Source organism: Miniopterus natalensis, chromosome X (genome assembly GCF_054644295.1).
Source record: "Miniopterus natalensis isolate mMinNat1 chromosome X, mMinNat1.hap1, whole genome shotgun sequence".
Classification (NCBI taxonomy): domain Eukaryota; kingdom Metazoa; phylum Chordata; class Mammalia; order Chiroptera; family Miniopteridae; genus Miniopterus; species Miniopterus natalensis.
In genome coordinates, this window is record NC_142103.1 from 75,933,706 (window position 1) to 75,952,334 (window position 18,629).

Here is an 18,629-nt window from a genome sequence, read left to right on the forward strand (position 1 = left end):
AAGAAACATCAATGATGAGAGTCATTGTTTGGCTGCCTCCTGCACGCCCCCTACTGGGGATTGAGCCCACAACCTGGGCATATGCCCTGAGCAGGAGTTGAACCCCGGCCTCCTGTTTCATGGGTTGATGCTCAACCACTGAGCTACGCTGGCCAGGCTTACTTTTATATATAAATCCAGAGTCTATATGCACTTAAGAAAAAAATTAAATTTCCTTGAACTTTTTATTCTTTCTACATTAAATTTTTCTAAATCGAAAATTTCAAAGGGCATTAAGAAAGTGTCTAAGTCCAGAGAATGCTCAGCTTTAGAGACTAATCACCATTTTCTGAGACTGTACCATGTGTGACTTAGGAGAGAATGGTTCCTCTTGGGAACCGTCATCTAAGTGAGTTCTCAGAAATCTCTGTGTTCAGCTTTCTGAAGTTAGAAGCACCATGACCTTGTGGGACAGAAGCCTATGAAAAGTGTTCCAGGCCTTCAAGTCTCTATCCAAGCCCATCCATAAATCCTGCACATGTGATAGGATGCAAGAACCAGTTGTTTGCGTGTTTTAATCACAATAGCAACAATTTTGTTCCTGATGTTCTACACAGATTTCTTGGGAATTTTTAACTTTTCTGGGAGACTTTACCCAAAGGATCTTACCACTCTGAAGAAACTTTTGGGTTCCATATGTTCTTAAACTTTTCCCTTCCCATCCATTTATGGTGTATTCTAAACCAAACAGATTGTAAACTTCACGTGGCAAATACTGATCACTGCTTACCTAATATCCACTATTTTCATCTTTACTGTTAGAACCTCAATTTTTCAGGGAGACAATGTGACCAGTAAGAATACTTATCTCCCTAGACTAGAAGGTAGGATGGCCATGTGATACAACTCTGGCAAATGAAATATAAGTAGAAGTCTACTGAGTGAGGCTGCTGGAAAGTTATTGTTTTCCTGACAAAAAGGGACTTAGCTGGCCCTTTGCCATTCATGTTCCCCATTCTTTCTACATACAATGCAGTCATAATACTTATAGGTATGAGAGCCATCTTACTGGTGCAAAGAGAAAGCTACATGTTTAGGATGGCAGATCAGGAAGATGGAAAGAACATAGGACCTTAAAGACATTGTGGAGTTGCTATGTTGCCTAGCTTCCTACCTCAAGACTTTGTTATAGCCCTGGCCAGTTTGGCTCTGTGGTTAGAGCATCGGCCCGAGGACTGAAGGGTTCAGTTCGATTCCGGCCAAGGACATGTACCATGGTTGCAGGCTCGATCCCTGGCCCAGGTAGGGGCTTATGCAGGAGGCAACCAATTGATGTGTCTCTCTCACATCCATGTTTCTCTCCCCCCCTCCCCCCTCCCTCCCTCCCTCCCTCCCTCCCTCCCTCCCTCCCTCCCTCCCTCTCTTTCTGCAAAAAACAATGGAAAAAATATCCTTGGGTGAGGATTAAAGAAAAAAAGACTTTGTTACATGAGACCCAGCATTGTTCTTGTTCCTTTTTCTTCTGCTGCTGCTTCTTTTTTTAAATCCTCACCCAAGGATATTTTTTCCATTGCTTTTCAGAGAGAGTGGAAGGGAGGGAGAGAGAAACATCAATTGGTTGCCTCCTGCATGGGGACTTTTGTACCTGCCCTCTCTTGGTCTCAGGGAACCAAATACTGCCTAAAGCAAATAAATACTGGTTGAATGAATACAAATATAAACATGATTGTGAGGGCTCTAATCCCTCCACAATCTAGACTTTCCAGCCATCTCTGCACATTAACTTTTTGCTTTCCCTGAATCCCATCCCAAGTAGAAAAAAAAAAATCACCAATGAGTCTGGAAAAGGAGTCCCATGATTTTTTCCTACTTGTTCTTATTCTTTGTCATTTTTTTTTTTAAACTCTCTTTACCCCATTTTTTTCCTGCTGTTTTTTACCAACTTTTATTTAAAAACAGATATGTTTACAGAGTTGAGAAATCAAAACTGTAAAAAGGTATACGTTTAGAAGTCTCATTCCCACTTCTGACCCCACCCCCCTCATTTCCTCTTGCCTCCTGTGAGTAGCTTTTATTGGTTTCTTATTTGTCCTGTCAATGGTCCTTTATACATAAGATAACATAGTGGGTACACTGTTCTAGACCTTGGTTTTGTAACCTCAAAGTAACATTTCTCCTTATAAGTACACAGACATAGATCTTTGGTGTTTTGTTTCTACTTCATGCTATTTGAATGTTTCTCTGCCCAAATTTGATCTCCGCCCCACCCCCCCTTACCTTTAGTGTTTTGTACAGTTACCTTGTTTAGGCTTTCTAATTGCCTGGAGAGTTGTATGTATTTTGAAAAATACCTATAATGAATTTTGATATGCCCCTCCCTCTGGAATAGTGGTTAAGACAGATACCAGTTTAAACCCAAGCTCTACCACTTACTTGCTATGGTAATGCTGGTCTTTAGGTGAAAGGAAGCTCAGGGTTAGTCTTTTCCTCCTCCACTCCCACCTCAGCCCCTCAAAAGGAGTGCTGATCTGGATTGGGAAGATTCTGGGCAGTAGGCTGAACCATTCACAGTTGGTGGCACTTTCAGAGGAGTCTTTAAAGAGGTAAGTGGTTCTTGCAGGCTGTCTTTGGAAAAGGAGTCCCATCTTTTGTTAGTGCCTTTTTGCTCACCCTCCCTTTGCAACAGCCATGTTCTAGGGGCAGAGGCTCCCAGGCATCAAGACAAATGGTATTTCTTTCCCTCTAGCACCCCTAGGTAGGGGGCTTTGTCACATTGGTGAAGAGCCGCGACTAGAAATGTGGGCTTTGGGGCCCTCAGGCCTACCTAGCATAGCAAAATTGCCGTGAGCCAGCCCCACTCCTTGCAGTGGTACACTGGAATTTGGGGCCAAAGCCCCTGCTAATATAAGAGTCACTTTGCTTCATTTTATACTCCAGATAGAGGTTTCCCTCAGAGACTTCCTGGAACCAAGTAATTTGGGCAGGACTCAGATTCTGCTCTACCTTGGCAAAATACATCCTTAGCCATATTGATCTTATCCTTTGATAGATTCCCACTTACCAATCTCAAACATGTAACCCTAAACAAATGAGGTACTAGATGTAAGTTTCAATTTCTTCATTGTCAAAATGGGAACAATGAGACGATCTTCATACATTTGATGTGAAGGTTAAATGGCCTAAAGTATGCAAAGTATTTAATAAAGTGCCTGGCTATTATAGCCCGTGCTCAATAAACAGTTGCTATTATTTTTACTAGTGTTATTACTGCTGAGCAGTATAGTGTAGTGGTTAAGAGTATGGATTTTGGAGTTAAACTGCTCTTTCTGGCCTTGGGTCCAGACTCTGCATTCAGCATCTGTTTAACCATAGGCAAATTGGCTAAACTCTGTAAGCTTCAATTTCCTCAATCATAAAAATAGGGACAGTAGTAGTAACTTTTTCTTAGGGTTGCTGAGAGGATCAAATGAGATTGTATATGTAAGGTGCTTAACAAAGACCTGAGATATCAGTAGCTGCTTAAATGAGATTTTATATGTAAAGTGCTTAACACAGAGCCTGACATATAATAAGTAGCTGCCCTATTTAACAGCATTTAAAAACCCAAGCCCAACTACACTTAAATGCTTTCTGCCACTTCAGATGAGTTGGGAGGTACTTCCTCTGAGGTGTGGGGGGAGGAATGGAACATTTTCCCATAAAAATGCACTCATTTAAAATTTAACAGGGTAGATGAAGAATACACTATAGGTCTCAAATGCTGCCCTATTGCCATAGCCTTTGGTCATTTCCTTTGTTTTACAAGTAGGTGTTAGCACTAAAGGGTCTGCAATGCTATATACTTGAATGAAGATCCGTAAAGGAGGTCAGCATTTTTTTAATTTCAAGAAGCCGAGCCCGGGTTCAAGTCAGAAATGTCTTACTCTTAAAACCTAAGCACCACATTTATGCACATTTCTCTCTCTCTCTCTCTCTTTTTTCCTGTTATGTTTTCTTTAAAATAGTAATGGAAAGGGAGTGATCATATGCCACCTGAATCTTGGTTTAGTGCTACCATTATTACTATTTAGAAGGCAAAGAAGTACCTTCTAAATAAGAAATTACAATGAAGTCTCATATGAAGACATCAATATATTTATACAGAGGAAACCAAAAGAAAAACCATTTAAAATAAATAAAGGGTATAGTGTGCATTTAGGATATTACTTTTCTTCCAAATTTTAGATTTACAATTAAGTCTTTGTTCCAGTAAAAAAATAAAAGCCATTGTTGCCATATTTCCCCCCAAATTTGGAGCAACACTGAACACTTCCCTGGACAATCCTGTACATGTTTTATTGATGACGGCCAAGCTCACCCCTGAACATTAGAAGTGGGAAGTTGTCAAGAGTCTTTATAAAGAGGGTGGATAAGCAAAGAAATAAAAACTCTCATAGACACAGAGAACAGTATGGTGATTACCACAGGGAAAGGGGGATGGAGGGAAGTAGAAGAGTTTAGGTAAAGGGGGATTAATGTTGATGGAAGGAGACTTGACTGTGGGTGGTGAACACACAACACAATATACAGATGACATATTATAGAATTGTACACCTGAAACCTATATAATTTTATTAACCAATGTCACCCCAATAAATTCAATAATTTCTTTTAGAAAGAAGGAGGCTAACAGATGTGAGAGTGACTAACTTTCCCCACAAGCCCAAAACAAGTAGCTGACTGCTCTTGAACTTTAACTCAGCCCAAGCATCAACAAATCAGCACTTGGGATTTATGCAATGTTTCCTAATTGAATAAAAAAAAACTTGAATACAAAAACACACCAGAAGAAAATTTAAGTCGGAAACTGCCCTGCTCTTATTTCTGTTTTCATTGAATACTGCTGATGTTCTTAAAGCTTCCTAGGAGAGCCTCGGTGGGTGGAGACTGCTGTTATTATTTCAACACAAAATGGGGTGGGGGTGGGCAGTAAATATTGTAGAATGTGTTTTATTCCAAAGCCAATCAAGGAGAGTACATTAAGAAAGGAATTACAGAAAAGACCAAAATCAGCTAGAGTAGAATGAAGCACTAAATTGTGTCATTCAATCAAAAATATTTAAATATAGATCACATTGCTGGCCCCTAAACTACTCTCTAGGATTAAGATTTCTAAACCTTAATTCTAGCATTTGAGGAACTAATGGTCTAGGTTCAACAACTTTAATATGCATATGAATCCCCTACCTTGTTAAAATGTAGATTTTTTAACAGATCCGGAGTGAGGCCTGAGATTCTAATGAGATCTAGGTGCTGCTGCTGCTGCTGGTCCACAGACCACACTTTGAGTCTAAAGGGCAGCATGTATAAAGAAATGGAATAAAGCATTACAGATACTTGGAAATCTACAGAGTACTGTGTGAGCACCAAGGAGGGAATGCATCGTTCTACCTGAGAGTGTTAGAAAAGGCTTTATATATGAGGGGCAGGATGAGATAAGTCTTGTTCTCCTGGTGACTGCAGGGGGAAAGTCAAAAGGTCTCACTGTAGTGCGGTGATTATGGTGTGAGTTGGACAGCCCATCTATACTTTCTGACCCTCAATGTTCACATCTGTAAAATGAAGGATTGAAAAGGTCCAGACCCTTCGAAGCCCTAAAACTAGATGAACTCTAATGAGATACAATTTAAAATCACTAAACATATGACTTGTTTAGAAGTTTGGGTGAAATAGATTTTATCAGTGAGCCTAAGAAACTGATCTACATTTGACAAATGAAAGTACACCAAGCAATAAGAAAACAGCACTTAACAACTTATACTTCTTTTCTCCTATTCAGTTGCCTATTTGTAGGTGGTGTATGGCTGCACAGCTGAATTACTTCAAAAGAACACCACACTTACTTGACTGTTCACAATAATACTTAACATTCATAAAGTACCTTTCATCTTCAAGGCAATTTACAAACATCAGTTAATTACTTGTCACAACACTTGCAAGTGACTTTTCATTAGTCCCATTACAAATGGACCAGATTAAAATGAAATGGGGAGGGCAGGCCCCAGAGGGAGGATGAGAGCAGAGGTGAGAATGCCAGGGCTCTCAGCTACCTGTGCTCCTGTTCTCTCGCTGTCTATTTATAGGTGAGAATCCACCCTCACCAGGAAAACACCAAAACACTAGAAGAGGAAGAAACTGTTATTTCTGAAAATCTTGCTGAAATTTGACACTAAAAGCCAAAATATCAAAGGAGAGAGATGAAGTTATTTAAAGGCTTCTTGTCTTCCCACCTAAGACTGATTGCCACCTCCCCCAACACTCTTCAGGCAGACCTCATTTATTGTGTTTCGTTTTATAGTGCTCCACACGTGTTGTTTTTTACAAAATGAAGGCAAGACTCCCCACCAGCAAAAAGATTATGACTCACTTTATTGTGATACTCACTTTATTATCGTGGTCTGGAACCCAGTCCCACAATATCCCCCAGGTATGCCTGTATTTACCAAAAAGGAAAACCAATTCAACAGTGAATGATTCCATTTTCGCAAAAAAATGTCTCCATTATTAAAATTCAAATGAAGTTTGGCTCATTTAGCATTATACTTTTAAAGGATAAAGTCTTTTCTAGAATGGACTTCAAAGCACTAATCACACCCTAATTACAGTATCTTCTCGTAGCGAACAAAGTTAAATGTACCTCTTTAAAGTGAGAATAGCAAATTTTAAAATCAGCAAAGCAAGAATTATCCAATAAATACAAAGTAATTTTAGTTATTGTCTTGTGCACTTGTTTTTCCCCCAAATGCTCTAAATGTACATGTAGAAGCTTTAGACACAGAAATAATGATAATAAATGTTATTTTAAAACTAACCAATCTGCAGTTTCAGTACTTCTGATTTATGGGCTAGGAGAGGAAGAAGGTATGTACAATAGGCTGGTAAATTTGGTAGTGATTTAAAAATAAGATCCATTTGTATAAACCCAAAAAAAGTTTATCACAGAGGAGGTAGAAGAGGGTAAAGGGGGGATAAATGGTGGAAGGAGACTTGACTTGGGGTGGTGAACGCACAATACTTAAAAAAAAAAAGTATATTAGAAACAATTCATTATTTTCTTAAATATAAAAGAGAAAGTTGTCTAATCTTAGTAAGTATTCAATCATAATAAAATGTATCTTTTAACAAAGGAAGACTTATATTGAAAAGTCATTAGATTAAAACAGGTTTTCTACTTTGCATTTCTCCAAAGTGCTTTGTGTACACACACACACACACACACACACACACACACACACACACACACACACACACGGCATACAGCTCACTTCTCATTCCATTGAGACAGAGATTAGAACATTTTATTTTACTTTTATCATTAAAAAATTGTGTCATGATCAAATTTTGGCACATGTATGAGTAAATGTATGTTATAGAAATGCTCTTCAAAAATTAGTGTTAAGCCATTTTCATTTTAACAACATTTATTACAAATCACATTTTAAAAACACTAGATAAATTACATATAAAAGTTACACATAAATATACAGAAGCAAAAACAGTACTAAACCATAAGCAGTACTATCAACACGAGAAATAAGCTAATATAATGCTTACACACGTATAACTTAAAAATTACTAATTTTTCATGAATTCAAAAGCTATTCAGAAAGGAAATGTAGTATACCATAATTGTTAGCAAAGTTTAGAATTATAGAATCAACGACCATAATACTAATTTTTAAAAATCTTTTCAAACATTCAGAAGCCAAATGACTGTCCTTAAAGACAAATTAGACTTGGGTAGTATCTCTTATCTAACTGAAGAAGATAAAAATTTGGGCTTTGGTTAAAAATACTAAATTTAGTGGAAATTTTAAATTAACATCTCCCTTATATGTTATATTCCTGAGTTTTTAATAATGTAATCATGACTAGAAGGAACGTGTTTAATTTAGCTTAACTATGGGAAAAATTAATGCCCTTTGACCACTACCTGCAAAGCTCATTTGTAAATTATGATCAAAATTATATTAAACCTGTTGCCCCTTTGTTTTTGCATCTTATGAAGTCACTTTGATTTAAAGGAGAGGTTGATTATGTAGTAAATGTAGAGTGCTCTTAAAGAAGATTGAAAGGAGGAATTGAAACTGTCATTATTCACAGATAACATGATATTATATATAGAAAACCCTAAAGACCCCACCAAAAAACTACTAGATTTAAAAAATGAATTCAGCAAAGTAGCAGGATACAAAATTAACATGCAGATATTGATGACATTTTTATACACCAATAATGAAGAACTCTAAGAAAGAGAAACTAAAAATAACCGAAAACAATCCCATTTACAATTTCAACAACAACAAAAGAAACCTTGGAATAAAACTTAACCGAAGAGGTAAAAGGCCTGTACTTGGAAAACTACAGGATGTTGAAAAAAGAAATAAAGGAAGATACAAACAAGTGGAAGAATATACTGTTTATGGATTGGAAGAATTAACATCATTAAAATGTCTGCACTACCCAAAGCAATCTATAGATTCAACACAATCCCTTATTAAAATACCAATAATGTATTTCACACATCTAGAACAAATACTCCAAAAATGTACATGGAACCAAAAAAGACCCCGAATAGCCACAGCAATCTTGAGAAAGAAGAACAAAGTTGGAGGGATCACAATAGCGGATATCAAATTATATTACAAAGCCACTGTAATCAAAACAGCCTGGTACTGGCACAAGTACAGGCATTTAGACCAATGGAACAGAACAGAGAACCCAGAAATCAACCCAAGCTTTTACGTTCAATTAATATTTGACAAAGGAGGCAAGAGCACACAATGGAGTAAAGACAGTCTCTTCAATAAATGGTGCTGGGAAAATGGACAGGTACATGCAAAAAAATGAAACTAAACCACCAACTTACACCATTCACAAGAATAAATTCAAAATAGATAAAAGACTTAAATGTAAGTCATGAAACCATAAAAATCCTAGAAGAAACCATAGGCAGCAAAATCTCAGGCATCTCTCATAGCAATGTTTGCCAATATATCTCCTAGGGCAAGGGAAACAAAGGAGAAAATTAAACAAATGGGACTACATCAAAATAAAAAGCTGCGGCACAACAAAAGAAACCATCAACAAAATGGAAAGGAATCCCATTGTATGGGAGATCATATTTGCCAATGATACATCTGATAAGAGGTTACTATCCAAAATATATAAGGAACTCATACAACTTAACAAAAGGAAGACAAACAATCCAATTAAAAAATGGGCAAAGGACCAAAATAGACTCTTCTCTAAAGAGGACATACAGATGGCCAAGAGATATATGGAAAAATGCTCAGTCAATAATCATCAGAGAGATGCAAATTAAAATGACAATGAGGTATCACCTCACACCTGTCAGAATGGCCACCATCAACAAATCAAATAAGTGTTAGTGAGCATGCGGAGAAAAGGGAACCCTAGTTCACTGCTGGTGAGAATGAAGACTGGTGCAGCCACTATGGAAAACTATATGAAGATTCCTCAAAAAACTAAAAATGGAACTGCCATTTGACCCAGTGATCCCACTTCTAGGAATATATCCTAAGAATCCCGAAACACTAATCAGAAAGAATATATGCACCCCTATGTTCACAGCAGCACTATTTACAATAATTAAGATTTGGAAACAGATCTTAACAAGTGCCCATCAGTAGATGAGTGGATAAAAAAACTGTGGTACAGAAGGATCTCTTGCCCTTTGAGACAGCATGGATGATGGATCTGGAGAGCATTATGCTAAGTGAAATAAGCCAATCAGAGAAAGGCAAGTATCACATGATCTAACTTACATGTGGAACCTAATGAACAAAATAATCTGATGAACAAAACAGATCTAGAGACATGGAAGCATGGAACAGACTGATGAATCTCAGAGGGAAGGGGGAGGGGGTGTGGGGAGAGATTAACCAAAGAATTTATATGCATATGTGCATAACCCATGGATACAGGCAATAGTGCAGTAGGCCTGGGGGGTGGAGATCAATGAGGGAAAAAAGGGACATCTGTAAGTACTTTCAACAATAAAGATAAATTTTAAAAAAAGATTGAAATAATGCAATGCTAATGGTTAGCATAAGGCCAGGCACAGGATAAGTGCTCAATATTACTAATTTCAAGTGAAAAGTATATATACATATATATATGTATTATATATATATTATAAATTATTGATTTCAGAGAGAGGAAGGAAGAGGGAGAGAGAGAGAGAGAAACATCAATGATGAGAGTCATTGATAGACTACCTCCTGCAACCCACCTTCGGGGGATTGAGCCCGCAACCTGGGCATGTGCCCCGACTGGGGATCGAACCTCGATCTTCTGGATCCTAGGTCGATGCTCAACCGCTGAGCCATGCTGGCCAGGCGAAAAGTCTTTTAATGTATTACTTCTGGACATCAACACAATTCAGTGTAGTAGTTATAAATTAATATGAAAATATCCAAAAAACAGTTTAAACATGAAAATACATTTTTAGTAACAATCATAAGAGGAATTTTTACAAGTGGCTATTTTCAGTCTTGGTTTTATCAAAATAGAATTAAATTTAAGGTTCTTTTAAAAAATAGACCTATAAAAGCTTATTTCCTATTAGCTGCTATATGAGAAGTAGATGGTAGGTACAGTTACTTTACACAAGATCAGCCTCTCAATGTCTTCTGAACCGATTACTTCAGATTACAATAAACCCCTTAAAACAGAGTTTTCCCTGGAGGCTGAATTGGTGCATCTGGGAACTGGGTCCCTTATTGGACTTTTAAACAAGTAGCTGTCCCTTGCCTCCTGGTAAATTATTATGGTAGGCTGATTTGGAAAATAATGCTTTAAAGTAACCAAAATAATTTTTATCATGGTTGAAAATTACTTGATATGAATGGCATATCTAATGAAAATAAAATTTATCTAGCTTTTTAATCTGCATAGTTTATCATCATGCCTAAGTATTTCTTACCTAAACATCACAAGGTTTTATTCTGATTCTCCTAGTATCCCACAAGAGTTGATAAAACAGTAATCACCTTTTTGAAAACTGCTGGTGATTGGGCCTCTATAGTTTTAGTGTTACATATACTTTTTCTTACCAGGAAACAGAAGAGTCACCTAGCAGTTGTATTAAAAAACTAAAGAGGGTAGAAATTATTCAAATAATCATACTACTCAAAAAGTAGTCTTTAAACAGCTATACAAACATCAGTTAGTAGAGCTACTTGCAAAACCAGTTATCAAATACCTATTAACTTAAAAATTCAATTTACAAAGTATTATGTCAAGTATGTGTACAAAATCTCATTTGCCATAGTATGCAACTAGGAAGCAATTCTTTGATTGGATGTGTGTACATGAAAGAATGCATATAGGTTCATTCCAATTGATCAACTAGTAACAAATCCCTCTAAGTTAAAAAAGAAAATAAGCAATGGAATATATTCTCAAACAAATATTATGGAGCACTGAGGAAAGTTTAAATTATTAGACATTTGAAAGAACATTTAATTAGGATTAAAATCATGAACTGTTAGCCACTTCTATTTTCTAATAACAGTATCATATGCAGAGAATCAAAATGCAAGTTTATCGAAGTGGGTTAAATAGTTTTTAAGCTGATTAAAACTACTTAATTTAAAATGGACTATTTTTTTCTCTCAAGTAAATGATGCAATATTTAAGAATTTATTGAAGAATTAGCTTTAACAATATTAGCCTTAGTAAAAGCCATTGCTAATACACAAATTGAGAAGGGCTTTAATACCAAGTCCCTGGTTCCATGATGCACTTCATATTCCCATCTGTATATCGGCAAAGTTGTAGAAGCCGTCTATATCTTTAGACGCTGTCTCCTTGTTTTGTGATACAAATGTCTATTTTAAATATAAAAGAAACAAAAATAAATACTAGTAATCCCCAAATTCCAAAGCCCAAGTTCTCCACAGAACAAAGTCACAAGCTTGCTATTTAAAAGAAATACAAATACATCGTTTATAATATTTAATGTGTAGATTTTCTGTAGAATCCATGCAATATAGTTTCAATAGGTATAATGTAAATTGAGCTCCTTTAAAAGTACTTACTTATGATTTAATTAAGGTCTTTGCTTTCATAATACTTCATTTGTATTTTATTACACCTGGAATTTTACTGTTTTTAAATATACAGCACTCAATATTATGAAAGCTACTGAATAAAGAGTTGTATTTAAAAAACTCTTAGTTTCTTCTGTTTTCTAGAAACAACTTCAGTAGGCTGAGAAGTAAAACTTGAGATTATCTTTTTAAAAAGCTGCTAAAGATATATTACTAATTTAAAATGAACTATTTTCTGAACAACAATAAAGCAGTACTCAATAGGACCATTCAAAAATAGCATTTACAAATAGGAAACAGAGGAGATCTGAGTTCCATTCTAGCTTTATAATAAACTAGCTGTATGATGCAGAAAATTAAATAAACCTCTCCTAGGCTCAGTTTCCACGTCTGTAAAATGAGAAAGATGGATTAGATAATCTTTAACTCATTCAGACCTAAAAACATAACATATAACCATTTTCTCTCTGTTTCCTTTTCTATTCAATCTGATTATATTTTCCCTCAACCTTAATAGTATGTGATGATAAAATGAGATAAAAGACAAAATACTTTAAATTATGCAAATTCAAGGAACCATAAGCCAAATTAGACTATAAAAAACAAAAATTTCCTCTCATTTATGAAAAATCATATATATATATATATATATATATATATATATACACACACACACACACATTTAATCTTCTTATATGTTTGGTTTTTGAGTTATATTAAGTCTGAAATTCTTAAATATGCAACCTCATCAACATATGTAGAAAATACCTATATGTAATGATTTATAGATAAAGCTCCAGTTCAATTTTTGAGGAAGCATTACTGAAACAAATAAAAGCAAACATGGCAATGGGATCCTCTGTCTAAAGTATATAATCTTAGAAATACAGATAAACCCATCATAAGTTAAAAATATAAGTTGAAAATGCATTTTATACACCTAACCTACTGAACATCATAGCTTAGCCTAGCCTACCTTAAACATGCTCAGAACACTTACATTAGCCTACAGTTGGGCAAAATCACCTAACACAGTGAATACACCCTGTAGAGTATTGGTTGTTCACCCTCTTAATGGCTGGGCTGACTGGGGCTGTGGCTCCCTGCAGCTGTCCAGCTTATGAGAGAGTAAGGTAAAGCATATTGCTAGAAGTATGGTTCCTACTAAATGCCTGTCACTTAAAGTCGAAAAATCATTAAGTCAAACCATCCATATAACATTTTTAATATATCATTCACTATTTTTAAAAAAGTACTTGACGAAACATTTGGTGAGACTTTTTACTTTAGAAACTTAAGTATTATTGAAAGTTTTTAAGAAGTACAGTGGTACCTCGGTTTTCGAAGGTCTCCTTTGACAAACATTTAGGGTTACGAATGCTGTAAACCTGGAAGTAAATGCTTCGGTTTCCAACACGCCTCGGAAGTCGAACATGCCACACGGCTTCCGCTGAGGGCAAGATCCTGAGGCCCAGCTGTCAGCTGTTGATCCTTTGGTTTTTGAATGTTTCAGAACTTAAACGGTCTTCCGGAACGGATCACATTTGAAAACTGAGGTACCACTGTACATTCTTATTTTATAAATTTGTAAGCCATTAATATTTTAGTTTGGCGAGGAAAAAACAAAGCTTAGCTTCCAATTATTTATCGTAGGTTCTAAAAGTCATGATCTGCCTTTTTAAAAAAATTCCATGCAACACTAGGGCTAAAAAGTACCATTTGATTGTAAGGAAAAGGAAATGAAAAGTTTTGATTGAAATATAAATACTAGTTGGTCCCAGAACCCTGCCCAGGACGTGGGGAAGTCACGTGCAGCTCGCCTGGTCTGTAGCTCCAGGCAGTTGTGAAATGGGAAATTCAGGGGTGGGGGTTTTGAGGGATGCAAGGGTCTGGAGCTGATTTGGGGTACTTAAGGGATTCTGGGGGTTCTCTCTGGCAGGTGGAAGATTAATGGGGATGCTGGGTGTCCTACAAAATGATGATCCTAGGGTCCTGGAGGTATCTCAGGAGTAAGTTGGATTCTGAGGTTGTCCCTGAGAGCATGGACTTTTATGGACCCCTGGGGTTTCCTCAGAGGTGAAGAGGCCTCTAGATTACTGGGGTTTGCTTTGGGAGATGAGGTATCCCCAGATCATTGGGAAGTTTGGAAGACAGATATTTCTGGAACCTTGGGGATCTCTCTGGAAAATGGGTTGGAGGGGAGCCCTGGCATTTGCTCAAAGGTGGGGGCATTTTTATAGCCTTACTGTTCACAGTACAAGTCCCTATTTTTCTGGAAACTTCCTGAGGGAGGTCTTTAGGTCCTTGGGGTGATTTGTAAGATTAAAAGGAGAGTTGTTCTAGAGTCTTGGGGTTCACCCCTAGGAATGGGGGAGAGGGATGTTTCCAGAAGCCTACTAGGAGCTTTTCACAGAGGTAGAGGGTCTTGGAGAGCCCTTGAGAAAGAGTCTGGGATCCTTGGAATACCTTGGGGTTATTCAGGGGCCCGGTGCTTTTCTCAGAGATGATATTGGGAGATGTGAGATGACACACATGAGCTTTAGGGGGTCTATGAGGCTGAATTTCCTGGAGACTGATTTGAAGGTAGCCAGAGATGCTGGAAATTCTCTCTGGCTCTGAAGCAGTCTATCCGAAGTTGTCCCTGCCTTGCCTGACATGTGCTCCTTCTAGGTCACGAAAAGAAGCCCTGGATTCTGGGGACCTGTGGATAGGGTGTCTGTTTTCGACCAAAGCACATTTTTTAAAGAGTGCCACGCCCAGGCTGGGGTTTGGGAGGTGGAGCTGGCTCAAACCAGGGCAGTCTTCAAGGAGAACCCTGTTATTGTGGGGAGCAAAGGACAGGACCTTGACCCTATGTAAGTGCCCGAATAGAGGCTGCCAGCAGGTTGGAGTGTCAGGGGAGAGGTCAGGGCCTGCTTTGCAGTAGAGCTACTCCAAGCAGCCCAGGCAGGGTGCCCTCTCACCAGGAGAATGCGGTCCCAGGAGAATACCTGGGGTCTTCAAGGAATGTCTGGGCCAGTGGCCAGGAGAGCAGCAGTGCTGAGCCATGCTGAACTCAGTTCAAAAAGGGGCTAAAAAAGAAGAAATACAGTCAATGAAATCTTGTACCTTGGTACTCTTGAATATCTCGTTGACAACAATTTGACATTCTTCTACAACACCATCTCCATTAAACTCCAAGGCAATAACAGGACCTATAAGCAAACCGAAGAAGTGCTGTCTTATCAAGAATACAAATCTATTCTGAAATTAATCTTTTTGTTTTTCTCTGAAGAATCTCTAGCCTCTTTGGAAGTAAAAGAAAAGGATGAAGGAAGTAGATAGACGGGACACAGCATTTCAGCTATGAGAGGGAGGGAGAGGGAGAGGGAGAGAAAGAGAGAGAGATGAGAGAGGCACATAGATTGGTTGCCTTCTGAATGAGCCCCGACTGGGGATCAACCCTGTAACCTAGGTATGTTCCCTGACCGGGAATCCAACCTGCAAGCTTTTGGTGCATGGGACAATGCTCCAACCAACTGAGCCATACCAACCAGGGTGACTATCACATTTTTAAGTGTTATAAATAGTCTGGCTTTTCTGGTTTTCATTCATCTATAAAAACCATAAAAAGCCCACCCATTTAGCATTACAAAAAACAGTTGACAAAATGACAAAAAAGGTCAAAAGCAATTCAACATAAGTAGATTTTGCCAGGCAGCCAGCCTTACTTCCAACTCTCCTACTTACCAGCCAAGTTCTGGGCTACCAATAATGAAGCTAAGCCAAGTAGGAATTGAGGCCAGGCACCAAAAGTAATGACTATGTGAAGTATTTTTCTCGAGTGTGCCTTAAAACTATATTCTAGATCCAATGACCAAATGTTTTATTTGTTTTCATTCTCTGAATAGAATATTTATGCTTCCTTTCCCATACATTAATTTGTATACTTTTAAACCACCTGCACTTTAAGTTCTGGATTTAAATGTAGCACTGACACTACCAATGTCAAATTGGTGACAAACATAAGTCAGCCAGGCAAAATATGCCCTTCAATTCAATTAATATTTATTCAGCTATCACTGTATTCTTAATAGATTTGCTTTTTGTCTCCTACAGTAATGGAGAAGTCCTGACCTCCATGAAATTACAAATTTCTTGAAAAAAGACATAAACCCATTAAACAAATACAGAACAACAGAGAATGATGAAGTACTAAGTAATGAAATACTAAGGTGAATGTAGTCATGTGCCACAGGGCAAGGTACAAGAATGAGAGAAAAGATCACACTACACTGGGCACCAAAATAACTGAGGGTCTGTGATTTAGTACAGGCAACAAATACAGAGAAGATAGGATATATCAACAGTCGACTATACAATTAGATACAGAGAACAAAATAAAGTGTGAGTTTCAGCATCACAGTGTGTAAATCAAGACAGGTGCTGAATAAAGAAAAGAAGGTAACTGGGGAACCTTTTCTCAGAAAAATGAATGATTCTGTGTCTAAGGCAAGAAATGGGTAAGATCAACGTGGAATACCTTGTTGAAACAAAAAGCAATGAGGCTGCCAAAGGCCAATGGGGTTGTATCAAAAGGACACAGGAGCCAGCTTCAAGGAGCTCCCAATGGCCAAAGATGAGACTCAATGAGATCAGAATAGTGACAGCTAAAATTTATTAAAACATACTGAATATATGAAAAGTCATGAGCTCATAAGGGTATTTAGAAAAGAGAGTAACAAACAAAATTCACTGGATACCAATGTAGGTTGCTAGGGCACCAAATCATTACTCTGAAAATTGATGCTTAATCATTTCCCTTTATTTATTTTTCTTTTCTGATATGAAGCATATTTCAAATTAGCCAAACAGTTCTGGTGCACAAGAAGTTCTAACATCCATTAATAAATACAGAGGTAGTGACACCATTAGAAAATGATCAGTTTGCAACTCCCAATAAAATAATTGGCTCAGGCAACAATCATCAATGTTTTTAGCATCCCACAGGGAACACTGACAGGAAATTTCAACAAGAAGATTGTCACCATTGGAACTTAATCAATTTTAGTATCACTAAAAGCGCAATAATCAAACGTTATGTGCCCTCTCATGTAATGATATAGGAAATAGTACCACCTGTGAAATATTCTTGCCAAAAAAACCCCTAAGAGTGAGTGTAAACAAGGCTTTGATCTAAGTTGTAGTTTACAAGAAAGGTAGAGGAACAAATTAAACAAACCCATGCACACTACAGGACAACTGACCAGGTTTTTTGTTTTTTTTTTTTTTTTTTTTTTTTTTTACAAGACAAGGGCATGAAACAAAAAGGGGTAGAGGAACACCTGTTTCTGGTTAAGAGAAATACAAGATACAAAACAATGAGTGGGACAATTTTAGATCTGGATCAAATTAACTGTAAACATACATAAAGAATGTTTTTAGACAGGGAAATTTGAATATGGACTGGGTATGAGATTAAGGAATTGTTAATCATGATAGATGTGATAATATATTGTGGTTACTTAAAACATCTATTTTTAATTTTGTTTCATTAAGAAGACACTCATTGTAATATTTAGGGGTGAAATGACAAGACATGTTAAAATTTGATTAAAATATTTCAGCAAAAGGAGAGTACAAAACTTTTAAAGCAGGGCAAAAGTTGATAAAATGGGGATGGATACACATGGGGTCATTGTACTCTATACTTTTGAATAGAGATAGTATATTTGGAAATTTGCAAAAGAGTTTAAAAAGCACTTTAAACCACATAAATACTGAACTAAAAAGAAAACGTTGATAATAAATGTAGGGTTTCCAGCTTTGCAGAAAGTGGAAAATTTGAATTAAGGTAGAATTTGGTATGCTTTTAGTCGGGATCAGTACAAGGATATACAGTAGACATATTTTTTTAAGTTAGACATTTATTACTGAAAGTTCCTGTATTCTACAAAGACAACAGAGTTCAGAATTCAGAAATCCAATTTTGGTAGAATTACCCAAGTATGTAACTTGGTTGATATTTTTTTAATAGAATATTATGAACTTCTGATAAGTGACCTAATAATTTGCCAAAAAACAATCACTAACAAAAAAGGTAGATACATGCATCAATTTTGATTAACATGTATGGATAATCCTAAATTAAAAAAACTACAATGCTGACTGTACTTTTTAAGCAGACCTATTTGTCTTTCTATCTAATAATAATGACTACAATTACTGTGATTATTTCAAACTGAGCTATGAGGTCAACAAGGATCATTAGTCATGTTTTTAGTGTTTTAATGTGAACGTCTTATCAAATAGTTCGCAGGAGCTTTAAATCTAAATATTTGAACTATCATAAAAGATTGTGAGACTTTGAAGTAAAAAAGATTCCTGAGTGTCCTATCTAATAAACTCTTCTGTGTAATCTAACATGGCCTTGGAACAAGCCTCTATCATGTCTCAATTAGATTACAGAAAAAGCCTCCCAGATGGTTCTCTGCTTCCCCCTTAGAGCAACCAGAATGATAAAAGTTACATTTTAAAGGGATCATGACATTCTTC

At 36.9% G+C, this 18,629-nt stretch overlaps 1 protein-coding gene across 1 annotated transcript in view; it reads right to left on the bottom strand.

Annotated features, from left to right (window-relative positions):
• Nucleotides 1–7,298: 7,298 nt before the first annotated feature.
• The window catches only part of RP2 (RP2 activator of ARL3 GTPase), a 38,483-nt gene continuing 27,152 nt past the window's right edge, over nucleotides 7,299–18,629 (bottom strand). Inside the window, exons 4-5 of the mRNA XM_016218504.2 lie at nucleotides 15,204–15,289; nucleotides 7,299–11,873 (exon numbers count right to left, since the gene is read on the bottom strand). Of these exons, the coding sequence (XP_016073990.1) occupies nucleotides 11,790–11,873; nucleotides 15,204–15,289 (170 nt within the window). The 3' untranslated portion in view covers nucleotides 7,299–11,789. The remainder of the gene's footprint in view (nucleotides 11,874–15,203; nucleotides 15,290–18,629) is intronic.